At 37.1% G+C, this 21,660-nt stretch overlaps 3 protein-coding genes and 1 long non-coding RNA gene across 11 annotated transcripts in view; 2 read left to right on the plus strand and 2 right to left on the minus strand.

Moving 5' to 3' along the window:
* The window catches only part of LOC123866174, a 22,349-nt gene extending 19,501 nt beyond the window's left edge, over positions 1 to 2,848 (plus strand). Inside the window, exon 4 of the long non-coding RNA XR_006796149.1 lies at positions 2,838 to 2,848. This is a non-coding gene — a long non-coding RNA (uncharacterized LOC123866174). The remainder of the gene's footprint in view (positions 1 to 2,837) is intronic.
* LOC123866159 (THO complex subunit 2) overlaps positions 1 to 10,728 on the minus strand; it is a 24,420-nt gene extending 13,692 nt beyond the window's left edge. For 3 of the 6 annotated variants that reach the window (XR_006796147.1, XM_045907540.1, XM_045907542.1), the window contains exons 1-15: positions 10,487 to 10,728; positions 9,969 to 10,134; positions 8,625 to 8,866; positions 8,387 to 8,520; positions 7,746 to 8,002; positions 7,306 to 7,455; positions 6,835 to 7,004; positions 5,489 to 5,654; positions 3,735 to 3,904; positions 3,028 to 3,226; positions 2,203 to 2,450; positions 1,807 to 1,924; positions 1,393 to 1,525; positions 998 to 1,161; positions 234 to 490 (exon numbers count right to left, since the gene is read on the minus strand). Coding sequence is in view for 5 of the 6 variants with exons in the window: in XM_045907540.1 (XP_045763496.1) it covers positions 234 to 490; positions 998 to 1,161; positions 1,393 to 1,525; positions 1,807 to 1,924; positions 2,203 to 2,450; positions 3,028 to 3,226; positions 3,735 to 3,904; positions 5,489 to 5,654; positions 6,835 to 7,004; positions 7,306 to 7,455; positions 7,746 to 8,002; positions 8,387 to 8,520; positions 8,625 to 8,866; positions 9,969 to 10,134; positions 10,487 to 10,554 (2,642 nt within the window). In the remaining variant the exon portion in view is untranslated. Of the gene's footprint in view, positions 1 to 233; positions 491 to 997; positions 1,162 to 1,392; positions 1,526 to 1,806; positions 1,925 to 2,202; positions 2,451 to 3,027; positions 3,227 to 3,734; positions 3,905 to 5,488; positions 5,655 to 5,724; positions 5,816 to 6,834; positions 7,005 to 7,305; positions 7,456 to 7,745; positions 8,003 to 8,386; positions 8,521 to 8,624; positions 8,867 to 9,968; positions 10,135 to 10,486 lie in introns of those variants that run through there. The other 3 variants (XM_045907541.1, XM_045907539.1, XM_045907543.1) reach the window with 2 other exon arrangements.
* Positions 10,729 to 11,966: 1,238 nt separating this feature from the next.
* On the plus strand, positions 11,967 to 12,610 carry LOC123866172 (probable 28S ribosomal protein S6, mitochondrial). Its single transcript, XM_045907569.1, has one exon. The coding sequence runs from the start codon at positions 12,094 to 12,096 to the stop codon at positions 12,544 to 12,546; it is 453 nt and encodes a 150-aa protein (XP_045763525.1). The 5' UTR covers positions 11,967 to 12,093; the 3' UTR covers positions 12,547 to 12,610.
* Positions 12,611 to 13,108: 498 nt separating this feature from the next.
* Positions 13,109 to 20,774, minus strand: LOC123866163 (Bardet-Biedl syndrome 7 protein homolog). 3 transcript variants are annotated; one of them, XM_045907547.1, is made up of 16 exons: positions 20,663 to 20,774; positions 20,382 to 20,489; positions 20,165 to 20,288; positions 19,949 to 20,063; positions 19,711 to 19,840; positions 19,366 to 19,559; positions 18,952 to 19,132; positions 18,682 to 18,866; positions 18,429 to 18,546; positions 17,014 to 17,154; positions 16,191 to 16,423; positions 15,376 to 15,534; positions 14,439 to 14,548; positions 14,114 to 14,216; positions 13,366 to 13,490; positions 13,109 to 13,264 (listed from the first exon to the last, which is right to left on the minus strand). In XM_045907547.1, the coding sequence occupies exons 1-16, from the start codon at positions 20,678 to 20,680 to the stop codon at positions 13,125 to 13,127; spliced, it is 2,184 nt and encodes a 727-aa protein (XP_045763503.1). In that variant the 5' UTR covers positions 20,681 to 20,774; the 3' UTR covers positions 13,109 to 13,124. The 3 variants fall into 3 exon arrangements, with proteins under 3 accessions (XP_045763503.1, XP_045763504.1, XP_045763505.1); XM_045907548.1 differs by having other exon boundaries at positions 20,382 to 20,566; positions 20,655 to 20,774; XM_045907549.1 differs by lacking the exon at positions 17,014 to 17,154.
* Between the last annotated feature and the right edge of the window lie 886 nt (positions 20,775 to 21,660).

Here is a 21,660-nt window from a genome sequence, read left to right on the forward strand (position 1 = left end):
TTTAATCAATAATTAACTATAGTAAAATTGAAACTGGAAGATTTCTGTCTATTGAATCAGTGCCTCCAGAAAAAAAACTTAAGGAAAACTAACTTCCCTTAAAAAAGGGAAATTGGGTATTTTTCTAGAGAGCCTAACTAATAACTAAAATTTTATTTAAAAGAAGTTTGATTTTAATTTTAACTGTGAAATACTAAAAATCAATATTAGTTAGTTTTTCAATCTTAACTTACCAAAACGTAACGTAAAATTCCGGAGAAATGTCTTCCCACACCCTCGAAGGCAGAAGAGGCGTTACTGAAATGACAATCGGCTCTAACGCCTCCTTTGACGCGATGATATATCTTTCAATACTCTTCTCCAAAGATTCACTTTTACTATCAGAGCCTTTACGCAAAGCTTCCGCTTTCCCTGCGATTTTCTGCGCCAACACTGGGCGATGCAAAAAGAACGCCACGTCAGCGTCCACGTGATAGTCACGAAGTAATTCCTGTAAGAGAATTTCCAATTAGGTCAAATGTATTTCTCAGTAGTGAAATGGTATTATGTGAATGACGTCATCAGCATGCGACAACCGCATCGGGTGTGCTACAGAAACGCGGTTTTGGAATCATCAGCAGCCGCATCAGAGTGCAGCTTCAGAGCTCAAAGGTCTTCTTTGAGACAAAATACGACGTTAGAAACGATATGAACATAGATTTACTGGTGTACCCTGAACAAAAAACTTGCCCTCACAAAATATTACGACCCTCAAAATCTATCAGTCAGAAAGCTTTAGTACTAAAATAAATAAATAATCTCTATACTGGGTTTAACTAGAGTGCCGGCAGCTTGGACACGTACTCTTCAGGCGCGTGTGAGGAAGGTGCCCAGTTACACGAGCGCGTCCTGGCACTGGTCTGCGAGGCGGCCCACCACCTTCAGCTTCGGCCTGGCGACTCTCCTGTACCGAGGGTGTCTTCTGCGTTGTATTGCTCTATATCACAGCTGGGTTTACCTGCAGCGCCGGCAGTCTGGCTGCGTACTCCTCAGGTGCATGCGAGGAGGCGAGGAAGGTACCCAGTTGCACGAGCGCATCCTGGCACTGGTCTGCGAGGCGACCCACCACCTTCAGCTGTGACCCTGGCGGCTCTCCTGTACTGGGGGCATCTTCTGCGTATTCTAAACAATTGGATAAACTCATGATAAAATAATAAACTTTCACATTTGATTTTGAATTTTGATTAATAAACTAACCAAAGAGGCATTAGTACTACAGTTACTAGCTTTTTTTAATCCTACAGAAATACTTTACTATATCAAGGCGCAAAAATAATGAAATAATGAAAAAAACAAAAAATCAAAGATTAGAAAAGTCGCAAACTGTTTTTATAAAGGACAAACAAAGTTTACCTTTCCAAACACAACAATGGCGTTGCTGTGCGGACAATATACAAAGCGCAATATCCAAATTATTTCCAACAATTGCTTCTTTTAATCTCGCTGATGATCGTCTTGTATTGCGAACTTGGGAGAAGTAGCCCGCCTAAAAATTAAACAAAAGTTTATAATAGTCATTTATCCTACAGGTGCGGCATGATGAAAATTACAGTAGAGGCGCTAATTTTAATATGTAACACTGAGAGCAGAGGGACCTAGAGTAAGGGAATCGATGTCGATTTGTTCCTGAATCGACGATATTTCAAATATAAGGCTATGGTGACTGAAATCATAGACAAATAATAAGTGTACTAATAATTGACGCCTGCCAGTGACGTAGAAAACATTTACAACATTTTATGTAAATAATATGAGATCAATATTTACCTCTCCTTTGAGCAACTCTCCCCCGGCCATGGCGTCCAGTTGCTCCGGCGTCATTTCCTCAGCGGCTTCTATGCCCGCCATTTTTTGTACTATTTCTTTTAAAATTAGCAAATCGTGACTGTAAATAGAAAGAAAACTGTAAAGCTTTCTACTTTACACGAGTTATTTTTTCTAAGTTTTTAGATGAAAAAAATAATAACTCGCGTAGTTTGTTTGTAGCAACAGAAAGAATTAATGAACACTATCAGAAATATTACATCCCGGGTTATATAAACTTTTCAATTATGACAATTCACCAATATCGCTTACCACTGAGGACCTATAGATCTGTCATTTATCGTAAGGTACAGCAGCGCTGTCTTGGCTGAAAGAAGACGCTGACGTTAGGAATGTTACCTTTGCTGCGCTTTAAGCCTATTCGCAACGAACTGCAGCAGCGCAGTAAGTTCTATATTGTGTTTCTTGAATGCGGCGGCGGAGAACGCAGCGAGCGCTTGCAGCGCGGGCGGGTGCGCCGCGCCGGCCGTGCCGCGCCGCGACGCCAGCGCCTCCACGAGGCAGTAGCCCAGCACGTCCAGTGACAGTGAAGTCAGATATTTTAGAGACTCCACTACTGGCCCTATCAGATTGTCATATGATTGAATCTACAACAAAAATATTTTAACCATATCAATATGTATTTTAACCATTTTAAAACGTCCAAGTAACATTAACAGCTAATCAGTACCTACATATTCTAAATTTTATTAAATCGCCCCACCTCGCTGAGTTCGTGTTCGTTCGGGCTAATCTCAGAAACTACTGTACTGATTTTCATACGGTTTTCACCAACAGAAAGAGCGATTATCTAAGAAAATCATAGGCTATAATTTTCGAAAGTAAGCTACCAGTATGATGAGAATTGTAAATAATTAAGTCGAAAAAAATAGTCCCATCTGCGAACTTCCGTGGCATGCACTGGTAAGTGCTACCAGTGTGTACCCGGACAGGTCGCTATTATAAATATAAAGTATAAACCATCACAGACCTAGAATGTATTTTTACTTATCACTATTTTGAGATGATTATGTATAGATTACATAATATTATGAACTTCTATAAAAACAGGTTCCCCAGTTTAATGTGCTTGTTGGAACACATTACGCAAGCTGAGAATTTGCACAAGCGAGACAAAACGTGATTGAGCTCCAACCCCTAACTAAAAGAAATTATAAACCTCACCTGCAAAAGGATGTAGTCAAAAAGGAACGCAGGCGCGGCATGCGACAGCTTGCCAATAAGACGGCCTTGGGGCTTGATGTTTTCCTTAGAGACACGTTTCATAATGTGTTTAATGCGCTGCAAAGCGTTTCCTCTCACACGCATCAGCAGCGGTATCCGTTCGCCGGATTCGTTTTTCCAGCGTGCATAAAGACAATATCTAGAGTGGAAATGAATGTTATATTCATACTTAATATAATAAAATACGAAAGTGTCTGTCTGCTACGTTTTAATGGCCCATCTGCTTAAGCGATTTTGATGTTCAATAATACACATACAGCTTGCATACTGAGGAAGGACGGGCTACTGTTGGTAAAATACTCTAAATCATATGGATGAAGTTGTGGGCATCATCTACTTGGTACAGAGATAGCTTATATTCTAGAGCGGACATAGATTACTTTTCATCCCAGAAAATACGGAATTTAAAAAATGAGTTCCACATGGGCGAAGTAGCAGGCATCATGTAGTAAAAAATAAAATGATACTTACACACTTTAAAAAAGTTCAGTAAACTAAGTTAAATCGAAATTCTGTTGAATGGAACTTGAAGATACAGCTTTGCCTGTATCCCCAAGAGGCTAGTTTGAGATCAGAAAAAACCACAAGCAATATTGTTTTAATAAATAAATGCATAACCTAATATGAATCTATTATAAAATATTCACCTGCATTGGTAGGGGTATAACTTGAGCAATGTATAAACCTCCTCTGCCATGCAACAGTTGCCCTCCATCAATGTAAGAGCAGGCAGGATAGCAGTGTCTAGCACTGTTAGTGCTTCATAATACAGTGGGTCTCCATCCAATGAGCGTGCTGTTCTCAGAATGCGGATTATCTAAAACAAAGAAACCTAGTATAATGCAAGGCCATGACTGTCCATAACAAACCATTTTAATTTATGCAATTACAAATTTTGGCACTGTAATTTGTTATGATAAAGCACCAGCTGCTATACAGATGTCAACTAGCTCTCCACCAAGGTGACCTTAGTAGCAGATTTAGGACAAAGCCAATTTAATTTTAGTTTTGTGATATTTCAAAATATGACAAAATAAGCATCAATAGGTATACGAGGGGTGGCTGAAAAGTTCTGAGCCTAAGGCACTTGCATTCGTGCTAATTACTCATCCGGCGGGTCACTAGTTGAGCGACATCTACCCACTATATAAGAAAAGTTTCATGTCATTAGCTTCATTAAGCTTTGAGTAATTGAACCGTGAACATCAACATGTCTGAGTCATCGCTGCAGTTAACGAAATTGGAACATCGCGCCGTCATAAAATTCCTCGTAAAAAAGGGGAAAACAGCAAAAGAAATTTTTGAAGAAATGTCTAGTGTATACGGAGAATCTGGACCGTCGTCAGCCACGGTTAAACGATGGACACGCCTATTCCAACAAGGCCGAGAGACTCTGGAAGACGACCCCCGCTCGGGCCGGCCGAACACCGCAGTCACTGATGAAAACATCGAAAAAGTAAAAAAAATTGTACTGGACGATCGGCGAGTAAAATTGTGGCAGATAGCAGAAGAGCTGAGCATCAGTAAGGAACGAGTTGGAGACATTATGCATAATCATTTGCATATGAATAAAGTCAGTGCGCGTTGGGTGCCTAAAATGCTCACGCCACTGGACAAGCAGCGACGAGTTGAAACTTCCGAAGAATTTATAGACCTGTGCAAGGACAATTTGGAGGAAATTTGCACTCGTATTGTCACCGTTGATGAAACGTGGATCCGACAATACGACCCGGAGTTGAAACAAGAGTCAATGCAATGGATAGAGAAGGGGGAAAAGCCGCCGAAGAAGTTCAAGGTGGAAAAATCGGCTTCCAAACTCATGGCCACCATTTTTTGGGATTGCGAAGGAGTTTTACTCATAGATTACCTCCAAAAAAAAACTACGATGAATGCAGAGTATTATGCAGGGCTTTTGAAAAAAGTTCGCGAAGCCATTGTTGAAAAAAGAAGAGGCAAAATCAGCAAAGGAATTTTGTTTCTGCAAGACAATGCGCCGGTTCACACAGCGCGCATTGCGAGGCAAGCCTTGCGAGAAACTGGATTCGATGAAGTGAACCACCCTCCCTATAGTCCAGATCTGGCCCCTAGCGACTATTTTCTATTTAAAAATTTGAAAAAGGACCTTCGGGGACGAAGATTTGGAGATGATGAAGAGATGAAGGCGGCCGTAAATGAACATTTTCAAGCTAAAGACGCGGCTTATTTTTTTTCAGGGATACAAGCCCTCTATAAAAGATGTCAAAAGTGCATTGAAGTCCATGGGGACTATATTGAAAAATAAATTTTATTTAGATTTTTATCTAGACTTTTAATGCCCTAGGCTCAGAACTTTTCAGCCACCCCTCGTATGGTGTGATAGGTTTATTTAAATTTTAAATAAATACTATCACAGATGACTCACCTTATACATTAAAATTGCATCATGGTGAAGAGATGGGCCCAGGAGTACAAGAGCTGGTATAACAGTTTCCTTCATGCTTTCAAAGGTCTTGCAAGCTTTCGGTGCAAGGGGCGATTTTAGTGGAGGTGTAGGCTTTCCTATTATTTTAGGACCAATGCGGCAGTTTCTAAAAATACAAAAAAGCTTATCATTCAGAAATTTTGCCGAATTGTTGTAAAACTTTGAATTATATTTACATTTTGGAGTACCAATGAATTAAACTGTACCAATAAGGTGAATGCATAAAAAATGACTTCTCACGCACCATTTCAACTTTGTGTCAAATGTCATGTCAAAAGTACTTATTTAGTCCTTATTTTAAATGTGAACCATACTTTTGACATGACAGTTGACGCATAGTTAAAATGGCGCGTGAGAAGACATTTTGTACGGACTATAGATATTGTGGCTGTCAATTTCGTTTAGTTTAGAGATTATGTACAACAGTCCACAATGAGATTTTTTTGAAAATTGGTTGTCTAGAATCATACAGCTTCAATGAAATTTCACATAGCCATACAGAAATTGGAAGATATAAACATATTTTCACAAATGAATTAATGTTATTAAAAAAAACATATTACTGCTAGTTTCACTATATACACAAATCGTAAACTAAACAGTACAATGATGTGTTATCCATTCCCTTATATTGTGAGGAGATAACACTATGTTTAAACCTGTGAATGTAGAATTATATTATACATAATTTGATCAGCACATCATCCCCAACTCACTGTCTCCTTTCAGAATGAAAATGGCTTGGGCTATATAGTCAACCTTCAAACTTCAGACACCTTTGAGAAATGTTATGGAGAACTCTCAGGCACGATGATCTCCTCGTGTTCTCCTTCACTTTTAAAACAAGTGACATTTTATTGCTTAAAACGCACATAACTTCGTAGAGGTGCACGCCGGGGGTTGCATCAGGAGCCAGATTGGAGGCTATCACCGCTTGTATTGTGTACAGCCTCTCTCAATCTCTCTCATCATCATCATCATGATCAACTGTGGCTCCTCTCAGAGTAAGAAGGCTTTTGCTCATAGTCTACCACGCTGGATGCCGATCCGGACTGAGAACATCATGAAGAACTCTCAGTCATGTCAGTGAAGGAAAACATCGTTTCCTCACGATGTTTTCCTTCACCGTTAAAGCGAGTGATATTTCATTACATAAAACACACGTAACTCCGAAAAATTAGAGGTGCGTAACCGGGATCGAGCCCCCGACCACTGATTAGGAGACTGACGTCCTAACCACTAGGCCATCACAGCTTCAATCTCTCTACTCCCTGTAAATCTCTTACTTTCTGTAAAGTGGCTCCACCAATGCATGCAACATGCTGCAAAGAGCCACCGCTGGTCTCGGGGCGACACTTGTGATCGGCAAGCGAGCAGACAGAGCTGCAAATTCCTTCCATGCTGTCACTTTTAATAGCGCTTCACATAGCACCAGCTTTTGGTTACTCCAATACTCCTAAGGAGAAAAGATTATTAGGCAAATTTTTGTACCGAAAAATCAAGAGTTCCCACTTAATTTAAAAAGAAAACGGTCAAGTTCGAGTCGGAATCGCACACGTACCATTATTTAAGATATAATTTTTTTTCATGGCTGCTATTTTGAAATGTATAACGGCTCACGAGATACAGCCCGCTGACAGACAGTCGGACGGCCGGAAAGCGAAGGCTTAGTAATAGGATCTCATTGGCACCCTTCAGGTACGGAACCCTAAACAACGTAAATCGACGTGGACGAAGTTCAGACTTTTAAATTTTACCTGTGGATCAGCTTTCTCTTCAATGAATTCCGCAGGCGCATTACTTTGAGGTCCTTTAGTAGACACAATATTAATCTTACGTATGAAGTCTTGAACTGCCTTGTGTTCTTTTTCTGCTTCTCTAGCCATGATTGTGTCATCTGGACGTAGCTGCAAAAAGTTATTTTAGGTTAAACTGGTGTTAAATGGGTTCAGTGCAAATCTCAAACTAAATTAAATTAAAAATAGTATCCTTTTCCCTGGCGAATATTATGAAAAAATCAAAATACATAACTAACTTTAGATCCGTCTATTTTAACTAAAGTTAGTTATGTATTATGACTGACTTTTTTTTTATTTTTAACACAGGCATCATCCCAATTACCATTTTATTTGTAAGACACTACACATTTTTAAATACATACATGATAAATTTTTAATACACACATAAATCTACATACCCAGGGATAAATGTCATCAAGTGATATAACTTGATACTGCAAAAGTAAAGCTATGATGGTCATTAAAGCTGGCGGTTCTTTATAACTTTCTAAAACTTCCATGTTACCAAGTTTAAAACCTAACACTTCACTTATCACTTGTGGATCAGCCATGTAATTCTTTATAAGTGAAATAAATAATTTATCCAAATGTGGGCGAGCTTCAAACGACTCCAAGATAATGTCTAGGACTCTGTTTGGGTCCAAATTGAAACAACCTGTAATAAAATATTCATCATCATCAACCCACTCAGAATGAGAAGGCTTTGGCCATAGTCCACCATACTGCCCAAATGCAGCTTTGGCAGCTTTCACACACCTTTGAAATGCAAATTATAAAATGCACATTATATAAAATGCTCGACCTCTGCAATAGGAGGTCTACGTCTTAACCACCAGGTTATCATCAGGTATAATTATATTATGTAAACATGACAAAATTATCTCTTTTCCTCACTAACTTTTTAATAGCAATTTGAAGCTTATGCTAGGAGAAGGAATAACAATAGTTTATCTGGGGTGCTTTAAACTGTTGAATAACTGAAACATTATTAAGACTGCTAACTAGGAATTACAAATTTTATTCTTAATATGTATGTTACCTATGAGAGATTGAATAATTTCTAGAAGTGTTTTCCATTCTGTGTTTTCTGATATTTCTTGATTCAACTCTACTATAAGCTTAGAATAACCTTCGCTTTCTTCCCTAAATAAATTAAATTTACGTTGTTTGTAACTGAAAAAACACAATAATTGATTATTTTAATGTAATAGTCACATTAAATATAAAATAAATAATTTATCGATGTTATAAAACAAAATGAGTTTCATAGTACTTACTATAATTTAGTTTTGATTTTAATAAACTTTGTGTAGAAATTTTTATTTTTCAGAGTACCAACATCTTGTAGTGTGTCAATCTCTAAGCGTTCCTTCAATAACTTGTCAGATATAAAAGATTCTAACTCTCGAACTAGGTAACAAAAGTTACTCCGTTCTTCACTTTGCACATCTAGAGATGTTTCTGCGTCTAACACACACACAACATCCAGTAGTATAGAAGGTATGTCTGAATGTAAAACCTAAAAAGTAGAAAACCAATTAAATAAGTCACTCAGTCAGATACTTTTTAATTTTTTCCAATAGATAGATAGATCTCTTAGAGAGCGTACAATATTGAAAAACAAAGTCACAGGCATAATGGGGGCAATGTAGGAGAATACAAATTTATTTTGGTGATAATGAAGCCTTAATTATGCTATAGAATATAGATAGTTCAATGGCCTGAGTAAAAATTGATAGACTGCAGCAAGTACCACTGATAGGCAGCATCAAGATGTTAAAATATTTGTATACCAAAAGACATTTGATTCCAAGGTGTGCCTATTTCCATATTGTGTGTCAACTTGTGTGTTGAAATACCAATTTGATAAGGGTCTAATTACGTTAGTGCTAGAGTACATAAGTCCCTACAAGAGACCTATGCCTGGGAGGCAGCAGTGGACATCTTTTGGTTGATAATGATGATGAGAGTAGACAAATTGTATTAGCATTAACTACATAATCTTGAGATTAAGTTGTATGATTCATTGATTGGCTGACTAATTGACTCATTTGTTAATGGAGACCCCAAGGGTCTCAAACTTTTTAAATAGGTTATGCTCACTGAAATGGACATATATGTAATACAAGTGCTCTGGAAACTGCATGCCATACGAAATGAGTTTTTTGCTGATTCAAAGTGCCCCACCAGGGAGGGATACCAGGAATTAAAATTAAGTGTTGGTCTTCATATTGACAAATGTCACTATTATTTGGTTCAGAGTATGCTCATATGATACTCACTGCTCCTATCAGTGCCAAAAAAGCAAATTAAATTGCTTCACAAACAGGTTATGCTATCACAAGTCTAGTGTGTACTCATAGAGGTCAGTGATAATGCCAGAAGATATCTCTACCGTCCACTTCATCTACTCTACAACCATACCATCGTTTTCTTGCTGTATGTTCTGGCAGGCTTCACTTTCCACCTGACTTGGCAAAACACTTGACCAATTCAAAACAAACCTTACTGTCTACTAACAATATTTCAATAATAACATTTATGCTACATTTAAGTATTATAAACTAATGATGCTTACAATTTTCTGGTGACATTTACTGTTATTGAAAACATTTACTTACTATTATTTCTCTAAGAACAGATATAACTGAATCTTTTTTGAGGAGTCCTCGAAGGCCACAAAGTAGCAAGTCATATATATTTTGAGATAACCCTGATAGCTTATCCGATTTTGAAAATAAAGGACTCTTTGCTTCATCTTTAATAAACTGTTGGACTGATTTTAAGCTGAAATGAACATTTATATTTAAAGTTTTCATAATCCTTTTTGAATTACAATATTTGGTTAATTATGATTAATGAAATTATGCAGCTAAACATTCAGAAGAGGTTGATATTAGACTACAGGAGAGTAATAATAAACCAACAATATGGAGTTGCACAGCTAATTGTTCAATAACCTTTAATTCTATTAAAAACTAAATTGATATGGTTCTTTGCATATTGGAATTAGGTAAATACATACTAAATTACCATGTAAATTCTGCAATATATTAGTTTCTTTAACCTTTTTTCTAAAAGGTTAAAGAAACAAACGTGGTAAAAAAACTAAAATTACATATTTAATTTAAAAACTTACAATTGTTCTCGACCCAATTTTTCCCAGGCTTTACAATAGTCCGATACGAATTTCGTAAAGGTACCCATTTTGATGATTGGATCTATTTATTTCACAATATTATCACGCTAAACATAATAAACTTACGCCGCGGCCATTTCAATTTTCATTCATAGACTAGAGATAGCTGAATGCTGATAGCTCAGATAGCTGATATAGAGTAAAATAGTCGCTGCACATGTTGGACTTGGTTGGACTACACACGCTAAAGAACGGGTGTTTTTGGGTGACGGGTGAACACGTCTTTTAAAAAAACGAAAATTCAACATTACCAACATTACCTGTCGCAATTAGCGGATTTTCGATGCGCAGCGATGAATTTACGGCTCTGGATTCTAGCTTTATTTTTCTGGTTGATAGCTAGCCGTTTTGAGCTAAGACTGAATTTACTTTCAATACATACTTACCTACTGGAAAAGCAAATAGGTGCCTACTTAGCAATATTTCACTTTGATCTTTGGCCAATAAATTAGCTTAGCGAGAAATCGGACTAAAGTGGGGTGCTAAATTTCTCGTTCTTGCTGGCCGAGATGGGATAACGATAATTATTAGGTTTTGCTTCTAGTAGGTCTATATTACGTAGGTCTTACGAGCGCACAATCTAGGTAGGTATTTAAATAAAGATTCATCAGAAAGTTATATTTGAAGTGTGGTTCTGAAACATTTACCCATGACCACAGACCAATTTTCATGACAGAGTCAAAGAGAAAGAATTTTGTTGTGATTTGTGATGAATTAGTGTACCCCTATGTTCAATGTACCTACTCTGTGGTGCTTCCCATGTATCCAATACGTTTCCAAGGTTTCATCGAATAGTATCTATGGCGTTATGTTGGCTCCCCTGTCTGTCCAAGTCATTGGCACTATATTTGCATAAGAAGACGCAGATTTTGTTTATTTTCATTTGATTTTCCTGAATGAATGAAATCTGCATCTTCTCATGCCAATATGGTGCCAATCTCGCCAATGACCACCCAACAGACAGGGGAGCCAACATAACCCCATAGGTACTACCTATTCGATGAAACGCACTTTATAATATTCACTATCCAGAACATTCAACATATCCAGAAACTTCGGCTGCCACGGCCTGCCTCTATTGCATTCCAAAGAGTTTTTTTTTTTTTTTTCTTTAAATCTGGCTTTACTCTGATTAGCCAATGTCAAGTTTGTGATATTTTCAATTTATTGAATTTATACAAGTATGGACTCCGTCTGCGCCGGCGCCCACCGATACACGCGCGGCGCCCCCCTAGAGCGCTTCCCAGTCAGTTCCACCACCAAAAAACACCAACTAACACAAAAACCAGCCTCTCTTAACAAAAAAAACACTCCAAACAAGCACAGCACGCGCGCCAGCAAACGCCATCACAGACGAAGTCCATTCCAAAGAGTATGTACTATGTAACTACGTTATATGCATTTTGCATTCTGTGGTATGGATTTATAACCTCAAAGCGAATGTTTTGTTTTGACTTTTGTTCAACCAAGGAACATACTAGATACAAGGATTTAACTAGATTTTAAATTGAGACGTCGATTTAGTTCAATAATTATAATTTGTTGAAATGCCTGGCTATGAATTAGCTTTAATGTTGAGGGCGATGCCGAAACCAGAGTTAAAATCAACTTTAACGCGAATATCTCAAGCTATTTTCGACCGTGGTGGTATTATACGAAATATTGAAAATTTAGGCTTCAGAGCGATGCCTTACAAAACAAGCTCACACAGTTTGGTTCACCGAGAAGCAAATTACTTTATTTTCAAAATAGACACTGCAACGCAAGCAGTTGTAGATTTGAAAGAAGAATATAGTAGAGATGTGGATATTATAAGACAGCGAGTATACAAAATACAAGATAAAGTTGATCATACTTGTACATTAGAAGAAGAGTTACTGCCACCAGCTTACCGGGAAGAAGTTCAGAAGATGATTGAATTAGGAAAGACGCAAGTAAATCGCTTTACTTACAAATTTAAGTATAATTCTGGACTAGACTATTATCCTTTCCAAAAGTAGAAATTCCAATGATATTTATTTTATTTTAGCTTAGTTGTACATACATTTTATTAATAAATAGGGATGCCATCTGATATAAAAGCTTTTTATTGATTTCGTACAAAAAATCAGTCATACTGAAACTCGAAGAACCTTTCTTATACATACATATTTCTTTTTAAAACTTATGTAAGGTTGGTATATTCAAACCAAAGTATCTCAATTTGGTACAATGAACTATATGCCCCACAATTCCTATAGAATGATTTCATAACCAATCTTCCTACTTTGTCTCCTCAATTTTGAGAATCATGGCTCCCCTTAGATGCAATCTTTGTTACCATGTTCCTCCATCACTCTCTATTTATTGCCGCGTGGATCGCATCGCAGATACGTGTGCTGATCGCCCCTTTTTTTTATATCCAATAGGTCAAACCAATTAATGTGCAGATATGATGCCATTCATATAATATTTATAATTTAATAGTAGTCACCCGATGATTGACTACTGTCTGTGATGCCTGATACAATTATATGTGTATAATTAATATCATGTAAGTATATTATTAAAAAAACAAGTATAGGTACTTCACAGTACTTTAATGTTTAAAAGTTAAAATTTCCTCTACATCTTCCACCTTACATATTTCCAGAGCATTTTGAAGTGTCATTATTTCGTTACTGTGGAAATGATTCAATGATAATTTGCACCAATCCATATACCAACTCTTCACGGTTTCTGCAAAATAAGTTTACTTAATATAAAATAAATCAAAATATATTGACTTATTTTACTATTTTTTGAGGTCTCTGGTCTCTGGTCTCTGTCTCCTATCTTACCTATTAATTCTTCAAAATTTGTTTCTTCGACTTCATCATCTGATTGTTGCAATATTTTCAGGTAGTCCTTGCATAGCATTTGTTGGTTTTCATCATTTTTTGAAACATCGTTCAAATCTAAAGACCTAGAAATAGTTGTGACATAATTATATTAAAGTCATTTAGGTATCTCTGAATATCTAATTAACTTTTCTATATTTCTAAATATATCTTTAAATATATTTTCGTTTCCAATGGGTTAAACAGAGCAGTCAAACAGAGCAGATTAATTTCCAGATTGCCCAATCAATTGGGATGATGCCTATGTCAAAAATAAATTATTTCTTAGGATATTATATTAAATAGAGGGTCTTCCAAAATTCATCAAATCCATGTCCACTGTTAGTTTTAAAGCTAGACATTTTAAATTATTATTAAATGTTTATTATTCAAAATAGGTCAAATTTTTATGATGTCACATATATGTATATGTTGCATATATGCATGGATATGTTCATATATGTATGTTATTCATAAGCTGCCATACTAAACACATTTGACAAAAAGTTCCTGATTTGACTAATAGTCATCACCCTGACTATTGAACTAACAGCCTAATGGACCAGAATAAACATCTGAGGACATGGTGTGCCTTCTTTTTGAAGAAAGGTAGTTTTCCTTCCCTTTTCTAATGTTTTAATGAATAATATACATACGTGACAACAAAATATAAGTTTCTAATAAAGTTGCAACATGTAATTAGCTTAACCTTATTGCTTTCTGTATCTCAATTTCCTTGTTTTTGTTGTATTCCATTTTAAATTTTTCTTTGATATTATTAAATGATATGATACAGTAATTTTCGGGAATATCTGAAAATGTAACGAAGTATTCAAATGACTGCACAACAATGACACTAAATAGGTATCTTTCTATTTAAAATACTAAGTATAGTATAATTTTTTCCCCATACTTTCTATATGTTTTTCATAAATATAAATAAAACACATAAATAAACAGTTTCCCTTTGTTAGTTTGCACGTGTTGCAGGTAAGTACTTATGGAATACCTATAGGTTTACATGGTATACAAACCACATGATACATCAGCTCGTATACTACGCTTTACGCAACAGTTAGAAATAACATCTTTTAGTACTGCTATCGTGGATATGTTGTCCGACTTAAAAACCGCCAGGCCTCTTCTGAAAAAAAAAATCCCTCTTATAAATAATTATTATAACTAAGTAATAAAATAACGAAATTGTAAACTCTATTATGCACACTGTGAATAATATTGATTTGATGTAGAAAGAATCTAAGGCTGAGATCTGTAGAGCACACTGGCTTTGCTCACACTTAAGACACCGTTAAAACGAGACAGCGTTATACCGCTTGGTATAAATCTGTCTCGTTTTAACTGAAACTTAGTTAAGCAATGTCAAAGTACGCTCTATAGATTTCAACTTAAGAATACTATCCATAAATACAATTAACATCAAGCGGCCCAAACATACTAGGCATTCTTATTACAAACTTGTGACCTACAAAGTGAAATCACAAATCGAGTCTTGGAAAGGTCTGGCAGTTCAGGCAGGTAGTTTTAGTGCCATATAATATCTTCACAGTTGAAGCTGTGTGATGCGTGACAGCGAGATCATGGCGCGGGCAAAGAGTAAGGATAGTTAAGGATAGATGTTATCCCCTACCAGAGGTTCGACGAAGCCGTCTAGAGTCTAGACAGCAATCGTGCGGTAGGTAACCAGTATTATAACAAGCGACCCGGGATCTCCATAGTAATGCCGGGACATTTACCACGAGATCAAAAGCGCCAGACTACTGTATCTCCCATAGAATTGATAATAATAATAGGATTTCTGTGGTATCTCCTATACGGTGAGATTAGTCGTGACTATACTTTTTCACTGCTTGAACATCATCGTCCTTTGAAAATAATAACCAAGCAGGTCCTATCACCAACTATACTAATTACTATACCTACTTAACTGTTTCTCACAACTTTTTAACTTACTGATATCGACAAATAAGCGATGTTCCGAGAATATTGTGAGAACGTGCAAAAGCTACATTATTAGCTGGGCGAGGTAATTCTCCCGGAAGAGCTTCTGCTAACCAGGATGTCATTTCAGCTACTGAAAAACCTCCTGACACACGCATCTCACACCAAGAACTACAAAAAACGTTATATTTAATTTTTAAATGTAACGTATAAAAAGGCTTAGGTATAGTACCTAGTTATCAAGACTCGTGGTAGTCGCAGGCCGTGGCCATAAACTAATTAAGCTCTAGGTTTGTGCAACTGTCATAGATATGTATTATATCGATAAGTATCATCACTATCATTCACCAACCCAGAAAAGGTAGGTATAAAAATTACGAGCAGACGTTACGATTATCACACTTCACACTAATATTATAAAGGCGAAAGTTTGTGTGTATGTTTGTTACTCCTTCACGCAAAAATCACCGGACGGATTTGGCTGAAATTCAGAATGGAGATAGATAATATCTTGGATTAGCACATAGGCTACTTTTTATCCCGGAAAATCAAAGAGTTCCGACGGGATTTCGAAAAACCTAAATCCACGCGGACAAAGTCGCGGACGTCAGCTAGAATTAATATTAGTCATCCAGGAGACGTTTATCACGGAAAATCACGGAGAGGCTTTGGTGGATCGTATTCGGTATTACCTTGACTCTTAAGAATGCTCGCCGTGGTCGCTCCAAGTGCCTGCCGATGCCTTTTGCAAGTTTTATGGCCGCGACTGCCACGAGTCTTGACTTTTACTATAGTTGTCTGAACACTATGTTAGTGAAAAGGATTACCAATTTTTATCTTCCACTTCTAATGGTTTATATTTAGAGTAGTGTGGTAAAGTTGGCAAATGTAGCTTAATTAATCGCGCTACTCTTGGAGCACCAGCCGGCAATATGTAAATGAGAACCCGCGTGCCCTCCATGTGCGTCTCCCCCAAAGATAGCACGCGCATACGTAACCAGAGTCGTCTAGTACCTGCTTGACATCTCACTGTTGCAAGAAGCTCTGTGTTTTTTGATTCCTGTGAAATAGATATACTTTGAGAGTAGAATTTCTAAATTAAATATAATATTTATTAAATTAATATAATCTACCTACTTCAATAAGTCCTCTACCATATATGGAGGCATTAAGAATTTGGGATAATTAAGCCTAAGGAAACACTTCACTGCGGTTCATTCACGATAACAAGCGTATTTAGGTAGGTACATGAGAGCTAAGTGCTATAACCCACTTGTGTGACACGTCGCGCGATTTTATTTTCTATATGGAATCCCCTGGTGCAAAACCCACTTGCGCGGCACGGTTAAGCTGTCGCGCGCAACTTGTTGAATGAGAAAATGCGCGCGACGTCTTGCCGCGCGGGCACGTTTTTGCATGGTTTTGAATTAAAAATAAAGGATGTACCTAGTATCTACGTTTCGCTTTTTTGCGGCGGTTGTAATAAAACAAGAGCGCTGCGATCTCTTCGACCCTTTATTTTGAGACAGTTAATTAGCCGCGTCCTTTCGCACGTGTTGTCGCGCCTCGTAAACGCGCGCGGCCTGCAGCGCGCGACGTGCCGCACAAGTCGCTTCTGGCACTTAGGTACGGAAAGGGAAAACTATTTACCTGTGCTGAACACACGCTAAGTACGGCGGCACTATCTGTCTGTATATCAAGTTTGTTAGCACAGTATATAAAGAGCATATCCAAAGCAACTGCAGATATTATTTTTGCTTCTTGCCAACTATTGCGTGTCGCTCCTGAAAGCTTTCCAAATAAAAAAATTTAAAAAAACCGACTTCAATAACACTAAAAAGTAAAAAAATTATTATCGAAATATATTATGTAGGTACTAGCTTTTGCCTACGACCTCTTCCGCGTGATATAATTAAACACTCGAGGAGACAATGTAGTTATCTACTAGTGCAAGAAATTTTAAACAACTGTGAAGCGCAATTGAAGTGCAATAGTTCGGTTTCTGCTGGCCGCCCCTCTGCCGTCTGCATCCACCCCGCACTGGCATACTTGCCATACTTGAGATAGGTACAATCTATTTTTCCTTAACTGACTTAAAAGGTAAAAAAGTAGCTGCTAGCTGAAACACGTAAGGCCCTCTGACCTTGAGCCCCTCTAAACTTGAGGCCCTCTGGCCTTGAGCCCCTTCGGCCTTGAGCATCTTTGACTGTCTGTTGTGCGTGTCACAGAACTTACAGAGTAGCGAAAATATAGTCGACCCTACTTACTGTAGTGTTTGTATTTATAGTATAATAGTCTCAGTAATAGTAACAGAAGCGAGGACCTGGAAGACCATTCAAAAGTTGGGAAGACGATTTCGCGAAAGTTGCGTGTTAGACTTGGAATACGCCAGCCGGGTGTAAATCGTCGTCTTAGAGTGAAAACCTCGGGAATGCATTTTTGCTCAAATTTATTTTATTGCGTTTCTAGGAAGAAAACCTCGCAACGCACATCCTGATCTGACTAATTTGTTCATTCGATACTCGTAACGCCATCTATGACATTAAATGAGAAACTCGTAAATACTCGCTTCTAATTTTACAGCACGCAGTTTTTTCTTCCTCCTGAAAAGTTACTTCTTTTACACTTACGAGGTTTTCACTCTAAGCCGTCGAAATAGAAAATAATGGCTTTTACCGCCACTGGCGGCCTTTGCCCAGCAATTAGTTAACAGGTTTTTTTTTTTTAACTTTTGTATGTCCCCGGCTGAGATTCTCTTGCGCGCTAAAGTTAACTATTGGTTGTTAAATTTACTTTTTTATCCAATTCCGTATTTACGTCTACGTCGAATTCCGTCGTAAAGTTAAATATCTATTTACCCGAAGTACCTACTGAGCTAGGGCTGAACTAGGTACTGCCGCTATAATGATTTGCGATTTGGTCGTTGTAATAAGTGCGAAGTTTTCGTTATAATATAGCTATTGAACTCTAGATTGTCCTAAAAAAACCTAAAAAAAAAAAAACAGGAAACTGGGTTTTCGTCGCAATGCCAGCTCTTTATACTTAAACTCTCTTTGCTTTCAAACCTCATATTGAATATCCAACAGAGGCGGTGCTGATATTCCGGGGAACATGGAATGAGTATTACGTTGATATTTTTCTCGTTCATGTACTGTTTGTTTTTCTAATCTTGCGATTTCAGTCCTAAAACATTTCAATTAATGTTAGTGTGTGACTTTCGATTCCACTTTGAGTCCATGCTTATTTTGAATTGATTTTTTCTGGTTATATATTTTGAAACTTGACTTGCGTATTAGCATTATGGTTATCGTAACTTACTCCAACTTTGAACGACGTGTAACAAAAGCATCTACTGTTTTAGTATTACTTGAGGATATATTTCCTGAGACAAGTCTGCGTGATCGTAAACCGAATATTCTTCCCGAAAAAGTTGCTGCGAGTAACTCTGGCTCATCAGTTCCTATGCAACCTCCACATACTGACGTAACCGGCTCACCTGAAAACTTAAAGAGGGTATTGGTTAACTTAAAAACCCAGAAAAAGTATATGTTCCTACCTATATGCGGATGAGTTGGACCAAATACTCACATAAGTGAATTTTAGTCGAGGTTTTTCTCTCAAATTGTCTGTGTTAATGAGGTACAGTTGTATAGAGCCATCGTGCCGACCAACAGCCAGATGCGTGCCTGAACTGTTATAAAACCAGCCAATGCACATAACTGAACCTAGCCCACATCCTTCCACCAAACATTTGCTGGATAAATCTGATCTGAAGATAAAATGAAAAGCTGTAGTAAAGACAAAACCTGGAAATAAATGTTCGAGCAAATTTTACATCATCCAGAGCAATTTTTAACTTTTAACAAAACTTGTTAATAGGTAGACGATTTCAGTAGGTACATTAAGGGCTTTTATGCATAAACTATCGCACGGCACAATTTGCGGTTACGATACACGACGCAAAGCCGGGACCGATAAACAAGTTTACGAATAAATGCTTACTCCTCGTAAAATATTAGTCCAATAGAACCATCGGCGCCACCATAAAATGCACAGACGTCCGTAGCATGTAAACAAGATGGTACTGTAATACGAGTCGGTCCAGCAGCAATGTATGTGCGCTTGTAAAGATTTCCATTTTCAATGATTACTGCTTCCTTGTTAGCAATAAGTACAAGAAGGCGTACTCGAATATTCTACGAAGAAATAATATTATGGCATCATCAATATAAGATTATGATTTATGAATCGACAAAATTGAATGTGGGATGAGAATTTACATGAGGTGTTTTGATTAAGTGCGTAAAGAGTAGGTAGTGTGTAACTAGGTACTCGCTGAGTACTTACATTTGGCGTAGCAAAGGCGACAGCATCAAGAACTCTATCATCACACAAATAGCAATATACTTCTTGCAAATCTCTGTATAACGTGACTGTTCTACCACTACATAGAACTAAGTCACTCCCCAACACGCACCTAAAGATGCAAATTCTAAATATTAAAATACAAAAATTATGAAATTATTCCGTGTTCAAATCCGTACAACTATGTGTAAGTATTATTATTATCTGTACAATTATTTACATAGATGTGATGGTTTCTGCTACTGAAGTTTCTATACTGAGAAATACTTTGCCTTTCTTTGTGTAGCCTTTTACTTCGTTTCCTGAAGCTGCGAATATTTTATCAACGCTGTTACCTGTAATTACATATCATAAACGTGCGTCAGTAGGAAGGCACCATCTGATATAGGTACTTATTTTAAAACCAGATTTATTTACCTTTCATTAGAAAATTTACCTGAAGAAGATGCAAGTTGTACTGATGTTATAGATTTTCCTGGCAACGTTTTGAATTGAACTACCGGTTCTTCATCTTTTATACTAAGACATTGCAATACTCCATTTTTATCTCCTACCACGAACTGGAATAATACAATAATCTAGTAATACTTTATCGCACTTAGGTAGGTATACATATTGCGTATGTAATGTAGCAGATGCTCTAGTTTCCCTACCTTCTGTTGTGATTTCTGTTCCGTAACTGGTAATATTTTTAAAGCGTCTGGATACGTTATGCCACAAAGGGTGTAATCGATACGTGCTAAATCGTAATCCATTTTTAACTATTATACCAAGCTTCTAATAAAACAAACTGTACAAATTGTACTTAGTAAGTGAAAGAAATACTAAACAAAAACACCTAATTAAATCAAACAATCAGTACCCATTGGCCAGTACCAAGAAGTATACTACTCTACTACGCTCTCTTACGAGAGCCCAGCACTCACCTACATACATTGATCGATGGAACCATGGTAACAGAAACTTGTAAACACGAGTCTAGTAAGTAGGTAGGTACCTAGCGTTTTTCTGTAAAATATTATTTGATTCAAATGTATGGAAACATTGTTAGGGTTCCGTACCTCAAAAGGAAAAAAACGGATCACTTTGTTATCTGTCTGTCAAGAAACCTATAGGGTACCTACTGCCCGTTTACCTAGAATCATGAAATTTGGCAGGTAGGTGTAGGTCTTATAGCACAAATAAAGGAATAATAAACACAAATAAAGAAATAAATCTGAAAACCGCGAATTTGTGGTTACTTATTAAAAAAAAAATTATGATGAGTCAAGTTACTACCATCTATTTATATGATACACTAATATAACTAGTTAGGTACATTTTCATCATGTTATGACCTCTCATAGTGGGACGCTTTCTTAACGGTCCTATACACTAAACATGCTCACGAATTATCCTTATTTAATGTATTAAACAGCAACGTTTTGAGAAACAAAAAATAGTGTAGTAAGTTGAAAAGGTGATCTTCTTTTAGAGTCTTTCGGATTTGACGAAAATACCATATTTATCCAAAGAAAAAATGTGACACATTGCTAAAATCACGAAAAATCAACCAAAACGCATTGTAAAGTTTCCGTAAATATGATTTGCCTACTGCAATAAACACGAAACAAAAATCGTTTTTACTAATGTAAGAAAATGAAATAGAATTAGCGTTCTTATTTTTTACTTGAGTCCTTTCATTATTTAATGAAAAATATTCTAACATTCTAAATATTTCCACAAAAATTCCCCATACAAAATCGTATGGGATCTTTGTCACTGATATAATACAGACACGGCCTGGCTTAGAATTTCATTCCGCCAAGGGCTCTCGGAGCAGGCGCACGCCGCTCGTCGCCCCGTCAGGATTTCCCGCGAAATTTAGATCGACTCGCCGTGTTTTTGCACATTGGAGCAAAAACGAGAAGTAAATAAAAATTTACTTGATAA

Source organism: Maniola jurtina, chromosome 6 (genome assembly GCF_905333055.1).
Source record: "Maniola jurtina chromosome 6, ilManJurt1.1, whole genome shotgun sequence".
NCBI classification, from domain to species: Eukaryota; Metazoa; Arthropoda; class Insecta; order Lepidoptera; family Nymphalidae; genus Maniola; species Maniola jurtina.